A 15,481-nucleotide genomic window follows, 5' to 3' on the forward strand; every position below is an offset into this window, starting at 1 on the left:
CGTTGCAGAAGTACCTCGGCACCAACTTTCTTATTAATGGCAGCCAGCTCTTGTATAGCGTTTACTATGTGGCAGGCACTCACTGTTCCTGGTGCTTTCCAGGTATCAGCTCACTTAATCCTCCCAACACTAAGAGAAAGGCACTATTATTACCCCATATACGTATGTGAGGATTCACACACAAAGAAATTGACTTGCCTAAGGTCATCCGACTGTAATGGGCATAGCTAGGATCCAGCCCACTAAGCTACACTGCCTCTGATGGGGTCTCAGGGGGTAAGGGGAGGCTCCCAGTCATTAAATAGAATTTGGAATCTCCTTGCAGCAACTCTTCCAGACACACATATTCTTCCAACCCCACCCTTACAGCACCAGTGTCTGATGACTTTTCCTGACCTACAACCTTGCTAGGCCAAAAGGTTTCATGGAGCTTTTATTTGTTTATTTATTTTATTATACTTTAAGTTCTGGGATACATGTGCAGAACGTGCAGGTTTGTTACATAGGTATACATGTGCCATGGTGGTTTGCTGCACCTATCAACCTGTCATCTAGGTTTTAAGCCCCACATGCATTAGGTATTTGTCCTAATGCTCTCCCTCCCCTTGCCCCCAACCCCCTGACAGACCCTGGTGTGTGATGTTCCTCTCCCTGTGGCCATGTGTTCTCATTGTTCAACTCCCACTTATGAGTGAGAACATGCAGTGTTTGATTTTCTGTTCCTGCGTTAGTTTGCTGAGAATGATGGTTTCCAGCTTCATCCATGTCCCTGCAAAGGACATGAACTCATTCTTTTTTATGGCTGCATAGTATTTCATGGTGTATATGTGCCACATTTTCTTAATCCTGTCGATCATTGGTGGGCATTTGGGTTGATTCCAAGTCTTTGCTTCGTGGAGCTTTTAAATTGGTTTATCTCTTCTGCAGCACCTTTTAGGAGCTTTGCTTGGTGGTGAGTGCTGTGGAGATCCCTAGCCTTGGGCAGTTTGCAAGTGATTGAAGAGACCTATTTCTTCATTTGTTAAATGTTTAAGTACCTTCTCAAAAGCAGAAGGAGGATGTCAAGGGGTGTGTGGGTCCCTTGGGAGAGAAAGGCAAGGACACAGATTATACAAAGAGGGGCACTGGCAAGAGGTAGCAGAAGGAGGCAAGCTAAATATGGACACAGCCATGCTGGGAATCACTAGGGCGCCATGTCATGGGCGGGGCGGGCTGCTGTTAAATCCTTTATGGAAGTCTGTTCGGATGTGGAGGTGGGAAGGCCAGCTGGAGACAGGGGCCAAATCAGTGAGTGGGTGGTGAGAGAAAGTGATGGGGTAGTGAGGACAAAGCCTGGAGAAGGTCCCTAGGGAGGCCCACAACTGTGCTTACTTGAGGATGCTCACTGCCACTGTGGTGTTGGTGGGAGCTGGAGGAGACTTGGGGTCCATCAAAGGAAAGAGGATGGGAGACAGGCAGGATACCTGCCATGGGTTCTATTCAGCTGCTAGATGCAATGGGTGAAATGTACACAGAGCCACAGGAATAAGTCCTACAAACAGTAAGTACACATTTGGCAAGCACACATACAGACAAAAAGACACACATCAAACACACTTGAACAGTTGCCTATGGTAGGGGCAATGGAATGGGACAGAGGGTTAAAATGGAACACATGAATAAATAAAACTAGAGAGGGGTCTTGCACAGACAAATAATGTCAGTCCTGAATTGGGAAATGTGATTCACTTGCCCCTACACCCTTGTGGCCCAAGAGGTGGGGACAGGAAAAAAAAGTACAGAAGAAAGAGTCAAAAAGCCCAAGTTCCAGTCTGGGGCCTGATACTAACTTGCTGTGAGACTATAGGTGAGTCCCTTCACCTCTCTGGCCTTCAGGGTTCATCTGAAAAGAAATTAATTCTCAGGTCTCTTTCCAGCACCACAATTTTATGAGCCATGATCAATAATCTTGGGTTTATCTGGTAAAGTAGTCAGTGAGAGCTTTAAGGAGTGGTAGGGCTTGAACTTTGAACAATGGGGGTTTGGGAGGGGCAAACAACATGAGGAGAGTTTTTAGGCAAATGAAACTTTGAAAGCAAAAAACTAAAAAGTTTAGCAGATGGCTATAAAATATCTATGGATGAAGCAGGCCTTCGCTCAGATCTCTGCTGGGACTCTCTAGTTGGGTCAGAAAATTTCCAGCCTTCCCCACCTCTTCCTTCAACAGTTACCAAATCGTGTCTTCTAAAGAACTTGCAAACACATCCCCATTCCCACCACAATGCCTGGACTCTGCTCTTGACCATCCTTCCTCTGTCCCCCAGGAGTGTCCTTTCCACACCTCAAAACTCACCACATGGCTTCCAGACATTTGACCCATCAACCTTCATGGCTCTCTGTGACCTCAGCTGGGGTTTTCCACCCTGTTCTACTGTTACACCTCTTGAATTTTACACAACTGTCAGCATTGTAGCTAGATACAGGAAGGGGATAGGCCATGTCAGAATTCCAGAATCTTGGGGAAAGGGGAAGTGGGACTCTCTGGCCTCTAGGACATAATCTTTATCACATCACGCAGGACCCCTTGATCCAGCACTTCCCACTGCTCCCAAGTGATCCAGTTCCTCCATTTCCAGCCCACTTAACAAGTTAAGTGCCAGGTGACCAAACCATTTTTAGTTCCCTGAATGGGAACACATCACATACATTCACAGTTCTGTGGCTTTGCATGTATTGTTCCCTCTGCCCAGAATGCATCAGTTCCTCCACCACTACCACTAGGCCCACCTGGTCTGCCTTGCAAATCCTACTCACCCTTCAAAACCCAACTCAGACGTCGCCTCCTCTGAGCAGCCCTCTCTACTTCCAAACACTGTATTTAGTCAAACAGAGTAAGTCACCCTGCATGTGTGCTACCCCACATTATGAGTCCGCCTGAACCTTCCTGCTCTCTCACAGGGTTATAATTGAGTACTGGTCTGTATCCCTGGATAGACTGTGAAATCCTTGCAGGTGTGGACTGTGTCATGAATGTATCATTGAACCACCCACACCTGGCACAGTGCCTAATGCACTTGGGACCACAGGGAAAGCTGGTTCATTTGAGTTTAATCTCTGTTTGACAGGTAATGGCTCTTCCTTTTTATTCCCCACAGAAAGCAAGTGATTGCTTTCCTTTCCTCATTTTTGGAAGCCCTGCCTAACACACAGCTGCACTGTACATCCCAGTTCCTGGATGGACGAAGAAAGTGAACTGATCCAGCCCCAAGACCAGAGCTGCTGGGCCTTTCTGCCTGATTTGTGTCTGTGCCGTGTTTTCTGGTGGCTAGGAGACAGGGACAGGTCCAGGGCTGCTCTTGTCTGCAGAAAGTGGAACCAGATGATGTATTCTGCTGAGCTCTGGCGGTACAGAACCATCACCTTCAGCGGGAGACCTTCCAGGGTACATGCATCTGAAGTTGAGTCAGCTGTTTGGTATGTTAAGAAGTTTGGTCGTTATCTGGAGCACCTGGAGGTCAAATTCATGAATCCTTACAATGCTGTCTTGACCAAGAAGTTCCAGGTCACCATGCGGGGCCTCCTGTCTTGTCTGAGTAAGAGCAACAACCGTCTGAAATCTCTTTCCATCCAATACCTGGAGCTGGACCGCCTGGTATGGAGGAACAGCATCAGGAGCTCATTCATCAGCAGCTTGAGCTTCTTCTTAAAGAAGATGGGCAAACGCCTGGATTATCTCAACCTAAAAGGGGCCAGGCTGACCGTGGAGCAAGGCTGCCAAATTCTCGACTCCCTCAGCTACATGAGGAATGAGAATGTGATCTCAGAGCTCAACATCGAGGACTATTTCAGCCATCACCTTGCTGTCTACAACAGCCCCCAGTTCAAAAAGACCATGTCCACATTCCACAATCTTGTGTCCCTGAACCTCAACTACAACTGTATCTCCGACGAGCTGCTTGAGAACTTGTGTGAGAATGCCAGCACCCTCCAGACCATCAACATCAAATGCCACGTTCATGACCCCCACGGACAGGTCATCTGGGGTATGTCCTGGGCTAAGCTGGCCAGGCAGGCCACCAATCTGAAGGTGAACTTCTTCTTTGAACGGATCATGAAGTACGAACGCTTGGCCCGAATCCTCTTGCAGGAGATCCCGATCAGGAGCATCAGTCTGAGAAGCTGCTATTTCAGTGACCCAGACTATTCAATGAGACCCACTCTGATAGATCTCCTGCCCACCTTCCGGCACACTCTGCAGGTAGGTAAGACTTGTGAGGAGTGACTGCTGTTCAGGTGACTGGCTTCCCCAGAAGAAAGCCCACTGCTGCCTGCTCTTGGCTAGGCTCCCAAATGTTCACTCAATCTCAAATTGAAGTTCCAGGAAATACCACCAGCTAAGCCTCCTGCCCTCCTCCCAAGACCACAGTAGGCAACAGAAGCTGCTACTCGCTTCCTACATGTGGTACAGACACAAGGAATTATCTGGTTAGCTGTCAGCCAGGGAAAGCCCCTAAGTCCCCACTCAGAGCTATGAAGCCTGAGCCAGGAGGTGCCTTGCAGGTGAATAGCAGCTGGGCTGCCTCTTGCTACTTTTCCACCAGGTCACAGCAGCATGCAGGAGACCCTGTGGCTCCTATGGTCAGATCTCAGTGGGGGATCTGTCTGGTTATAGCAGTGCCAGTGCCTGGTAATTGGGGAGATAGAATGGGGAGGACCAGGCCAGACAAAAAGTCAAATTTGATTTACACAACCGAAGAGCTCAGAGTTTCTGGGCTGTTCCCTAATCTAGTAGCTTTCTCATCTGTAAGATCAGGATCATTTTGTCTTTCCAAGGACCTCACAGTGGTTGTGACAACTGATATTAACAGGTTTATGTATCTCTACAAACATGGATGGACTCCAAGGTGCTAATACCTCATTAGGTACCCACATAAACCAAAGGTGGGGTACGGCAGATATCATCATGATCCTTGTGTGCTGCAGAAGAACTTGAGGTTCAATGACCAGCCCACAGTCACCCAGCCAGTCCACTGCAGGGCTGGGACGAGCACCTCGTATACTCCAAGTACACTGCCTCCAAATTCCAAGTTTTGCAACCTTGGATGAGATCACCATCATTCTCAAATCTCTTCCTCTAAGAACTACATGTCCAATGTCCCTTATCTAAAAAGTCCCCAAATTCCATTAACACCAGACCTGTCCTACAAGAAATGCTAAAGGGAGTTCTTCAATCTGAAAGAAAAAGGCATTAATGAGCAACAAGAAGTCATCTGAAGGTACAAGACGTATACTTACTATTACTTACTGGTAATAGTAAGTACATAGAAAAACACAGAATATTGTAACACTGGAATTGTGTGAGTAAACTACTCATATCTTACGTAGAAAGACAAACATATAAGCCGATCGAAAATAATAACAACAACAACTTTTCAAGACATAGACAGTACAGTAAGATACAAATAGAAATAACAAAAAGTTAAACAGTAGGGAGACAAAGTTAAGGTAAAAAGTTTTTATTAGTTTTAGTTTTGCTGTTTATTAGTTTGTTTATGCAATAGTGTTAAGTTGTCATCAGTTTAAAATAATGAGTTACAAGATATTGTTTGCAAGCTTCATGATAACCTCAAATCTAAAAACATACAACAGATAAAATAAAAATCAAAACATTAAACATACCTCCAGAGAAAATCACCTTCCCTAAAAGGAACACAGGAAGGAAGAAAAGAAGGAAGAGAAGACCGCAAAAAACCAGAAAACAAATAACGAAATGGCCCGAGTAAGTCACTACTTAGTAATAACATTGAATACAAATGGACTAAACCCTCCAGTCAAAAGACATAGGTGGCTGAACAGATTAAAAAGAAAGACTCAATTATCTGCTGCCTACAAGTAACACATTTCACCTATAAAGACACACATAGACTGAAAATAAAGAGATGGGAAATGATATTTAATGCCGATGGAAACCAAAAAAGAGGAGGAGTAGCTATACTTAGACAAAATAGATTTCAAGACAAAATCTATAAAAAGAGACAGTCATTATATAATAATAAGAGTCAATTCAGCAAGAGGATATAACAATTGTAAGTATATATGCAGTCAACACCAGAGCACCCAGACATATAAAGCAAATATTATTAGAGCTAAAGAGAGAGACAGACCCCTATATAATAACAGCTAGAGACTTCAACACCCCCTTTCTGTATTGGGTAGATCTTCAAGACACAAAATCAACAAAGAAACAGCAGACTTAATCTGCATTATAGACCAAAAGGGCCTAAAGGATATTTACAGAAAATTTCATCCAATGGCTGAAGAATACACACTCTTCTCTTTAGCACATGGATCATTCACAAGAATAGGCCATATGTTAGGTCACAAAAAAGTCTTAAAACAGTCAAAAAATTGAAATTATAGCAAGCATCTTCTCTGACCACAACAGAATAAAACTAGAAATTAATAACGAGAAACTTTGGAAATTATATGAACACATGGAAATTAAACAATATGCTCCTGAATGACCAGTTGGTCACGAAGAGATTAAGAAGGAAATTGAAATATTTTTGAAACAAACAGTATGCAGACACAGCTACCAAAACCTGTGGGATACAGTGAGCAATACTAAGAGGGAAGTTTATAGCTAGAAGCACCTACATCAAAAAAGAAGAAAAACTTCAAATAAACATTCTAATGACACACTTTAAAGGACTGAAAAAACCAAGAGCAAACCAATCCCATAATTGGTAGAAGAGAAGAAATAATAAAGATTGGAGCAGAAATGAGTGAAAGTGAAACAAATAATGCAAAAGATCAATGAAATAAAAGCTTTTTGAAAAATAAACAAAATTAACAAACCATTAACAAAAATAAGAAAAAATGAGAGAAGACCCAAATAAATAAAATCAAGAGATGAAAAAGGAGACATTACAACCAATACCAGAGAAATCCAAAGGATAATTAGAGCCTATAACAAGCAACTATATGCCAATAAATTGGAAAACCCAGAAGACATGGATAAATTCCTAGACATGTACAACCTACCAAGATTGAACCATGAAGAAATCCAGAACCTGAACAGACCATTGACAAGTAACAAGATAGAAGCTGTAATAAAAAGTCCCCAAGCAAAGAAAAGCCTTTGACCTGATGGCTGTACTGCTGAATTTTATCAATTTTATCGAACATTTACAGAAGAACTAATACCAATCCTACTCAAACCATTCCAGAAAAATAGAAGCAGAGGGAATAATTCTAAACTCATTCTACAAGGCTGGTATTACCCTGATACCAAAGCCAGATAAAGACACATCAAAAACAAGAAAACTATAGGTGAATATTCCTAATAAACATTGATGGAAAATTCCTCAACAAATTACTGGCAAACCAAATTCGACAACACATTACAAAGATCATTCATCCTGACCAAGTGGGATTTATCCCAGGGATGCAAGAATGGTTCAAAATATGCAAATAAATCAGTGTGACACCTCATAACAACAGAATGAAGAACAAAAAGCATATGATTATTTTAATGCTGTAAAAGCATTTGATAAAATTCAACATTCCTTCATGATTAAAACTCTCAAAAAACTGGGTATAGAAGGAGCATACCTCAATACAATAAAAGCCATATATGACAGACCCACAACTAGTATCATATTGAATGGGGAAAAACTGAAAGCCTTTTCTTTAAGATCCAGAACAGAGCAAGGATGCCACTGTTACCACTGCCATTCAACATAGTACTGGAAGTCCTAGCTAGAGCAATCAGATGAGAGAAATAAAGGGCATCCAAATAGAAAATGAAGTCAAATAATTCTTGTTTGAAGATGATATGATCTTATATTTGGAAAAACCTAAAGACTCCACCAAAAACAAAAACAAAAACAAAAACAAAAAAAAACTATCAGCTAAACAAATTCAGTAAATTTGCAGAATACAAAATCAACATATAAAAATCAGTAGCATTTCTATATGCCAACAGTGAACAATCTGAAAAAGAAATCAAGAAAGTAATCCTGTTTATAATAGCTACAAATAAAATTAAATACCTAGGAATTAACCAAAGGAATGAAAGATCTCTACAATGAAAATTATAAAATATTGATGCAAGAAATTGAAAAGGACACAGAAAATGGAAAGATATTCTATGTTCATGAGTTGGAAGAATCAACGTTGTCAAAATGTTTATACTATAGAAAGCCATCTACAGATTCAGTGCAATCCTATCCAAATACCAATGACATTCTTCACAGAAATAGAACAAAGAATCTTAAATTTATATATATATATGTGTGTGTATATATATGTGTGTGTGTGTGTGTGTGTGTATATATATATATATATATATATATATATATATATGGAACCACAAAAGATGCAGAATAGCTAAAGCTGTCCTGACCAAAAAGAACAAAACTGTAGAAACCACATTACCTGACTTCAAATTATATTACAGAGCTATAGTCACTAAAACAGCATGAGACTGACATAAAAACAGATTTTAAGCCCCTTATATATTCTGGTTATTTATTAATCCCATAAAGACCAATGGAACAGAATAGAGAACCCAGAAACAAATTCATTCATCTGTAGTGAACTCATGTTTGACAAAGATGCCAAAAACACACATTGGGAAAAGGATGATCTCCTCTTCAGTAAATGGTGCTAGGAAAACTGGATAGCCATATGCAGAAGAATGAAACTAGACCACTATCTCTTGCCATATATGAAAATCAAGTCAACATGGACTAAAGACTTCAATCTAAGACCTCAAACTATGAAACTGCTACAAGAAAACATTGGGGAAACTCTCCAGGGCATTGAACTGGGCAAAGATTTCTTGAGCAATACCCCACAAGCACAGGCAATCTAAGCAAACATAGACAAATGGGATCACATCAAGTTAAAAAGTTTCTGCACAATGAAGGAAACAATCAACAAAGTGAAGAGACAACCCACAGGAAGAATGGGAGAAAATATCTGCAAGCTACCCATATCACAAGGGATTAATAAATAAACAGAATATACAGAGCTCAAACAACTCTATAGGAAAAAAAAATAGTAATCCAGTTAAAAAATAGGCAAAGGACCTGAACAGATATTTCTCAAAAGAAGACATATAAATGGCAAAATAGGTATATTAAAAGGTGCTCAACATCACTGATCATCAGAGAAACGCAAATCAAAACCACAATGAGATATTATCTCACCCCAGTTAAAACGATTTTTATTCAAAAGACAGGCAATAGCAAATGCTGGAAAGGATGTAGAGAAAAGGAAATTCTCATACACAGTTGGTGGGAATTTAAAGTAGTACAGCCACTGCAGAGAACAGTTTGGAGGTTCCTCAAAAAACTAAAAATAGAGCTTACATATGATCCAGCAATCGCACTGCTAGGTGTATACCCCAAAGAAAGAAAGTCAACATATCAAAGAGATGTCTGCACTCTCATGTTTATTGCAGCACTATTCACAATAGCCAATATTTGGAAGCAACCTAAGTGTCCATCAATGGATAAAGAAAATGTGGTACATGTACACAATGGAGTACTATTCAGTCACAAAAAAGAATGAGATTCTGTTGTTGGCAATAACATAGATGCAACTGAGGTTGTTATGTTAAGTGAAATATGCTAGGCACCGAAGGACAAACTTTGCATGTTCTCACTTATTTGTGGGAGCTAAAAATTAAAACAATTCAACTCATGGAGATAGAGAGTAGAAGGATGGTTACCAGAGGCTGGGAAGGGTAGTAGGGGATGCAGAGGGAAGTGGGGATGGCTAATGGGTACAAAAAAAGTTAGAAAGAATGAACAAGATCTAGTATTTGATAGCACAACAGGGTGTCTATAGTCAATCATCATTTAATTGTACATTTTTTAAAAACTAAAAGAGTATAATTGGATTGTTTGTAACACAAAGGATAAATGCTTGAAGTCATGGATACTCTATTTACCCCATTGTGATTATTACACATTGTATGCCTACATCGAAATATCCCATATACCCCATAAATATATGTACCTATGTACCACAAAAATTAAAAATTAAAATTAAAAGCCCCCAAATCATCATGGCTATCAGGCCCAGAGCCAGGTCGTGGAAATGTTACAGAACAACTCAGCCAGGCTCAGCATCTCTGCCCACACACATCTTCCCTTTTGGTGCTCTTCCAGAAATTAACTTGTGAATTCAACAACAACCATGAGTCACTCGACGAGGAGCTGCACCTCCTCATCATATCCTGCAGGAAGTTGTTTTACTTCAAAATCTGGGCTTTCCTTGATGTTAGTTTTGTGGAGCGGATCCTGAAGAGTCAGAAAGAACGGCAGTGTGCCCTGCGTGTATTCAAGGTAAGAGGTCCCCAGGCTGGTTCCACAGCGTAGAGTGGGGGCATCCAGGAATGGTGCTTCTGCTCTGGAACAAAAGGCAGAATAAGGCAGTGGGGGACAATCATCTGTTCATTGAAAATCAGCAGTTTCAAAGAAGGGAATCTGGAGCTCTCTTTTCTAGTAGTTGGGTTTGGTCTTTTTCTGATTCTGCCAACATATTTTCCTGATTCAACAATTGTATGTGTAGATCATTTAAGTTGCTGTCAAGCCCTGAAAAGTGTAGTCACCGTGTGTGTGTGTGTGTGTGTGTGTGTGCATGCTCATATGTGGATGTATTTCTCTGTTGGCACAGGCGAGAATTTATACAAACAGATATGAGACGAATGAAGAGGACAAGACCCTGCAGGAAATTTACAGGAAGTACAGAAAGCTGATCGAATCAGAGCTTACCTATTTTGTCATCGTTTACTCTGTGATGTAATGAGCGCTCTACAGATGAAGAAAGCTGGGAGCACTTTGAACTTGAAAATCATTTCTCTTAGAACTACACTTGGGCACTGCCAGCCCTTTTGCTCCTCTCTCTCCCTCCCTCCTTTTTTTTGTCAGCTCCATGACAACATGACCAGCTCAGCAAAGGCTGAGACTGCCCATGACCTGAAGGCTCCAGGTGGCTTTAAAGCGCTATGTTTACCAACTATCCCGGTGTCATTTCTCTTTTTGTCAGTTTTGCTTTTTGACACCCTCACTCATCCACAGAGCTAAAAACCCAAAGCCACTCAGAGTAGCTTCCTTTTTTTTTTTTTGAGATGTATTGACGAAAAGAGTCAAACTCTGTAAAATATTTTTAGAGATTTATTCTGAGCCAAATATGAGTGACCATGGCCTGTGATACAGCCCTCAGGAGGTCCTGAGAACATGTGCCCAAGGTGATTGGGGTACAGCTTGCTTTTATATATTTTAGGAGGCAAGAGACATCAATCAAATAGATTTAAGAAATATATTGGTTTGATTCAGAAAGGCGGGGCAACAAAGCAGGGGCTTCCAGGGTATAGGTAAATTTAAACATTTTCTGGTTGACAATTGGTTGAGTTTATCTGAAGACCTGGGATCAACAGAAAAGAAGTGTTTGGGTTGAGATAAAGGATTGTGGAGACCAAGTTTTACTGCTCAAAGGAAGCTCTCAGATAGCAGACTTCAGAGAGAGCAGGTTGTAAAATGTTTCTTATTGGAATTAGAACGGTCCCTGGCTCTTAGTTGATTATCTCCTAGAACCGGAAAGGAAGGAAGGAAAACAAAGGGGAGAGGAGATTCTCTATAGAATATGGATTTTTCCCACAAGAGACTTTGCAGGGCAATTTCAAGGTATGGCAAGAAAATATATTTTGGGATAAAACATTTTGATTTTCTTCCTTGTTATGCCAGAGTCAGATTGGAAAGTCACTATATACAGGGTTAACTAAAACCCATCTAATTAGAATTTATGGCTTGTAGGGCATGATTCCTCAGACCCCTTAGATAGGAATTTGGGCAAGATTAAAAAAAAAAAAATCAGAGCTTAGTCCTCAGACAGAGTCTCATTCTGTTGCCCAGGCTAGAGTGCAGTGGTGCAATCTCGGCTCACTGCAACTTCTGCCTCTCAGGTTCAAGCAATTCTCCTGCCTCAGCCTCCAAGTAGCTGGGATTACAGGCATGCACCACCATGCCCAGATAATTTTCATATTTTTTGTGGAGATAAGGTTTCACCACGTTGGCCAGGCTGGTCTCCAACTCCCGGCCTCAAATGATCCACCTGCCTTAGCCTCTCAAAGTGCTGGGATTACAGGCGTGAGCCACCGCACCCAGCGCCAGAATAGACTCTTACTAGAGGACCCTGACTCTTGCTAACCTGTGCACCTGAAAGGGTGTGTGTAACCATTAAGCAAATAGAATCACGTTTTCTACTAACCGACATTATCAGTTTAGAAATCCTTTGTATCCACTGACCTTCATGGGGGAGTCTCCTGACATTGACATTGTCATTGTCTGGGCCCAATCTCAGATGCATAGAAATCTCCAGCCTGCCCTTGGGTGAAGCAGGAAAAGCCCCACTTTTAGGAGGAGCCTGCTCAGAGCTGGAACTCCCTCCCACAGAAAGAACTCAGCACCTGACTTAATGGCATCGTGGACTCGAATCTCCTTCCTCTGTTTTTCCTGTGTCTCCTTTATTTTTCCACAAATATGCTGAGACCGGGTCTGTGATGTTGAACATAGATGTGAATGGCCAAGTTTGATGGCCCCAAACCTGGCTTTTGGAGCCAGGTGTCTGGATGAGTACTGGCCTGCCATGAACTTGTCTTGTGCCTTGGGGCAAGAATTTAACCTCCCTGAGTTTCAGCTTCTCTGTGTGTAAATGAAGAAAAAAATTAATTACATGCATTGCAACACACACACCTGGCCCGTGTTGGCTTTTATCTTGTTTGATGTATGAAGGAACAGGCTCTAAGGAAGTTAACTTACCCCGAGTCATACAGCCAGTTTGTGGCAGAACTAATACCAAAGTCTCCAGATTTAGAACCCAAGACTCTTTCTTCCACCCAAACAACAAAATGAGAAGAACCCATTCCCTCTCCCTTCCTCCACCCAGCTTGTCTCGACAGTTATTAAAGTGATCACTGGTTGAGTGTTTACATGCTAGACATAAATTCACCTAGTTTCATTTAATCCTCACACAGCTCTAGAAAGCAGAGACTACTGTTATCCCTCTTTTACAGGGATCCTGAAGGATTGGCAAGTCTAACCTGCCCCGGTCACACATTTAGGAAGTTCTGGAAGTGAGTGTCAAACCCAATCTAATTCCAGAGCTCTGCTCTTAATTCCTACGTATTATCCCCACAGCAAGAGGATTTGGGGTCTGTTGTACCGTAATTCTATTAAGTGAAGAGCATGGTCGGAAGAGAGGATCGATGATAATAATAAATTCCTGAGCCCATGCCATAGACATTGTATTACTTCTGGTCCTTTGGGGGTTTTGTGCATGCAGTGGCATAGAGTTCTGTTTTTCAATAGATATAAATTAACAAAATCTCAGAACACTTTTAACAAGTGACATTTCAGATTTTGTTTGTCTTGCCTCTTGTGTGCTGTGCCCATATTTTTGCTTAGCTGAGGTTTTCAGAAGTGAGAAGTGTTGGTGACATTGTCAGACAAAGGATTTGCAACTGTTATAGACTCACCATCCACCACATGGCACTCACAGGTAGCATTTATTCACAAACAGACCTCAAGGACTCCAAAATACTGAAGATTTCCCATGGTATCCAGAGATGATGAGGGAACGAGGGTCTGTGCCAGCTTGAGCAACAGGCACCCATCAGTATGGCTTGTTACTGACACATTAATCTCCATGGCAACAGAAAGCTATCCTTTCCTTAATTTTAACCATCCCAACAAATTCGAGAAATGCTAACTCCCTCCAATAAAGAGTTTGTGAACCTAATTGAGATTGTCCTTTTAAATGCCATCTATGATATACGGCAGGCAATGGGAAGTATTTTATAAATCACTTGTCTTCTTTAAGGATTTTAAGGAATATATGCCGGGGCTGACAGCCACAACTCACACAAACCTCAAACCAAGCTACGCTGTGCTCCATAATGACTTTATTATGTAATTGGTATGAAGGTAAACACAGAAAGAAAAAGCTGGCTCAGGCTTTTTAGGTATTAATGAGACTTCAGTGTTTGGGGTACAACTAGGTCAATAGCATTCTGCTACTTCCATTTCTGGGCTAAACTAGATACTTTTCAAAGTCTCCATTCACAGCTTTAAGGTTTGTGCCTTCAAGACACACATTTTTTAGGGCTGTAAGCCAAATTGAAAGAAGCCAACCGGGCATCTTATAATGCTGACTGTAGGTTTGCATGTAGTAAACAGGGAGATGTTTCACTATTTCTTCTCTGTCCTATCAGCTTTTCTCAGCCCTTGAGGCAATGTACGTACCAGAAGACAGCAGAGGTTAGTCAATTTCTTTTCAAAGTCCAGCCAAAGATAAGCATCTTTTTTTTTCTGCATCAATCATCTGGTCATTTTTTTTTTATTATACTTTAAGTTCTAGGGTACATGTGCACAACGTGCAGGTTTGTTACATATGTATACATGTGCCATGTTGGTGTGCTGCACCCATTAACTCATCATTTAGGATGGATTAAAGACTTAAATGTTAGACCTAAAACCATAAAAACCCTAGAAGAAAACCTAGGCAATACCATTCAGGACATAGGCATGGGCAAGGACTTCATGTCTAAAACACCAAAAGCAATAGCAACAAAAGCCAAAATTGACAAATGGGATCTAATTAAACTAAAGAGCTTCTGCACAGCAAAAGAAACTGCCATCAGAGTGAATAGGCAACCTACAGAACGGGAGAAAATTTTTGCAATCTACTCATCTGACAAAGGACTAATATCCAGAATCTACAAAGAACTCCAACAAACTTACAAGAAAAAAACAAACAACCCCACCAAAAAGTGGGCGAAGGATATGAAAAGATTAGCATCTTTAAGCCTGTGTCACACCACTGCACTCCAGCCTGAGCAACAGAGCGAGACCCCATCTCTACTACAAATAAACAATAGGTAAAACAAAAATAAGCCTCTACACTTCTTGACTTCTTCCTCCAATACTCTTTTGGAATTGCTTTTGGCAAAGTGTCATTGGGGACTGCCTAATTGCCAAATCTACAGGATGCTTTTCCTTTCTTAGCTGACTCTCTGGAGCCTTCGACCTGCTGACCCAGTGCCTTAAAAAGTGGCACCCGTGACAGCCATGCTGTCCTGGTTTCCTCCAGCCCCTGGGATGTCTCGCTCAACCTGAGAGTGTTGGTGCTTCTCAGGGCTCAGCCCCTCCATGGCTTCTACCACCACCTGTCTGCAGATGTCTCCCAGCCCTCTTGCTATAGCCAGACCTCTCTCCACCCACGGGCTTCTCATAATTAGCGAGAGAGCTTGCCTCCTTTGCTCTCCCACCCTCACCCTTATTTTATTTTATTATTATTTTTTAAGACAAGAGTCTTGCTCTATTGCCCAGGCTGGAGTGCAGTGGCACTATCTCAGCTCACTGCAACCTCTACCTCCCAGCTTCAAGCGATTCTCTTGCCTCAGCCTCCTGAGTAACTGAGATCAAAGCAC

The 15,481-nt window shown here is 41.6% G+C and overlaps 1 protein-coding gene across 3 annotated transcripts in view; it reads left to right on the forward strand.

Moving 5' to 3' along the window:
• Positions 1-13,789, forward strand: part of FBXO39 (F-box protein 39) — a 19,547-nt gene extending 5,758 nt beyond the window's left edge. Inside the window, exons 1-4 of one of the 3 annotated variants that reach the window (XM_019012917.4) lie at positions 2,850-2,870; positions 3,135-4,237; positions 10,161-10,337; positions 10,669-13,789. In XM_019012917.4, the coding sequence (XP_018868462.4) occupies positions 3,215-4,237; positions 10,161-10,337; positions 10,669-10,797 (1,329 nt within the window). In that variant the 5' untranslated portion in view covers positions 2,850-2,870; positions 3,135-3,214 and the 3' untranslated portion in view covers positions 10,798-13,789. Of the gene's footprint in view, positions 1-2,848; positions 2,871-3,134; positions 4,238-10,160; positions 10,338-10,668 lie in introns of those variants that run through there. The other 2 variants (XM_055367309.2, XM_055367310.2) reach the window with 2 other exon arrangements.
• Positions 13,790-15,481: the final 1,692 nt, after the last annotated feature.

The sequence above is a fragment of the Gorilla gorilla genome, chromosome 19 (genome assembly GCF_029281585.2).
Source record: "Gorilla gorilla gorilla isolate KB3781 chromosome 19, NHGRI_mGorGor1-v2.1_pri, whole genome shotgun sequence".
In the NCBI taxonomy this organism is placed as follows: Eukaryota; Metazoa; Chordata; class Mammalia; order Primates; family Hominidae; genus Gorilla; species Gorilla gorilla.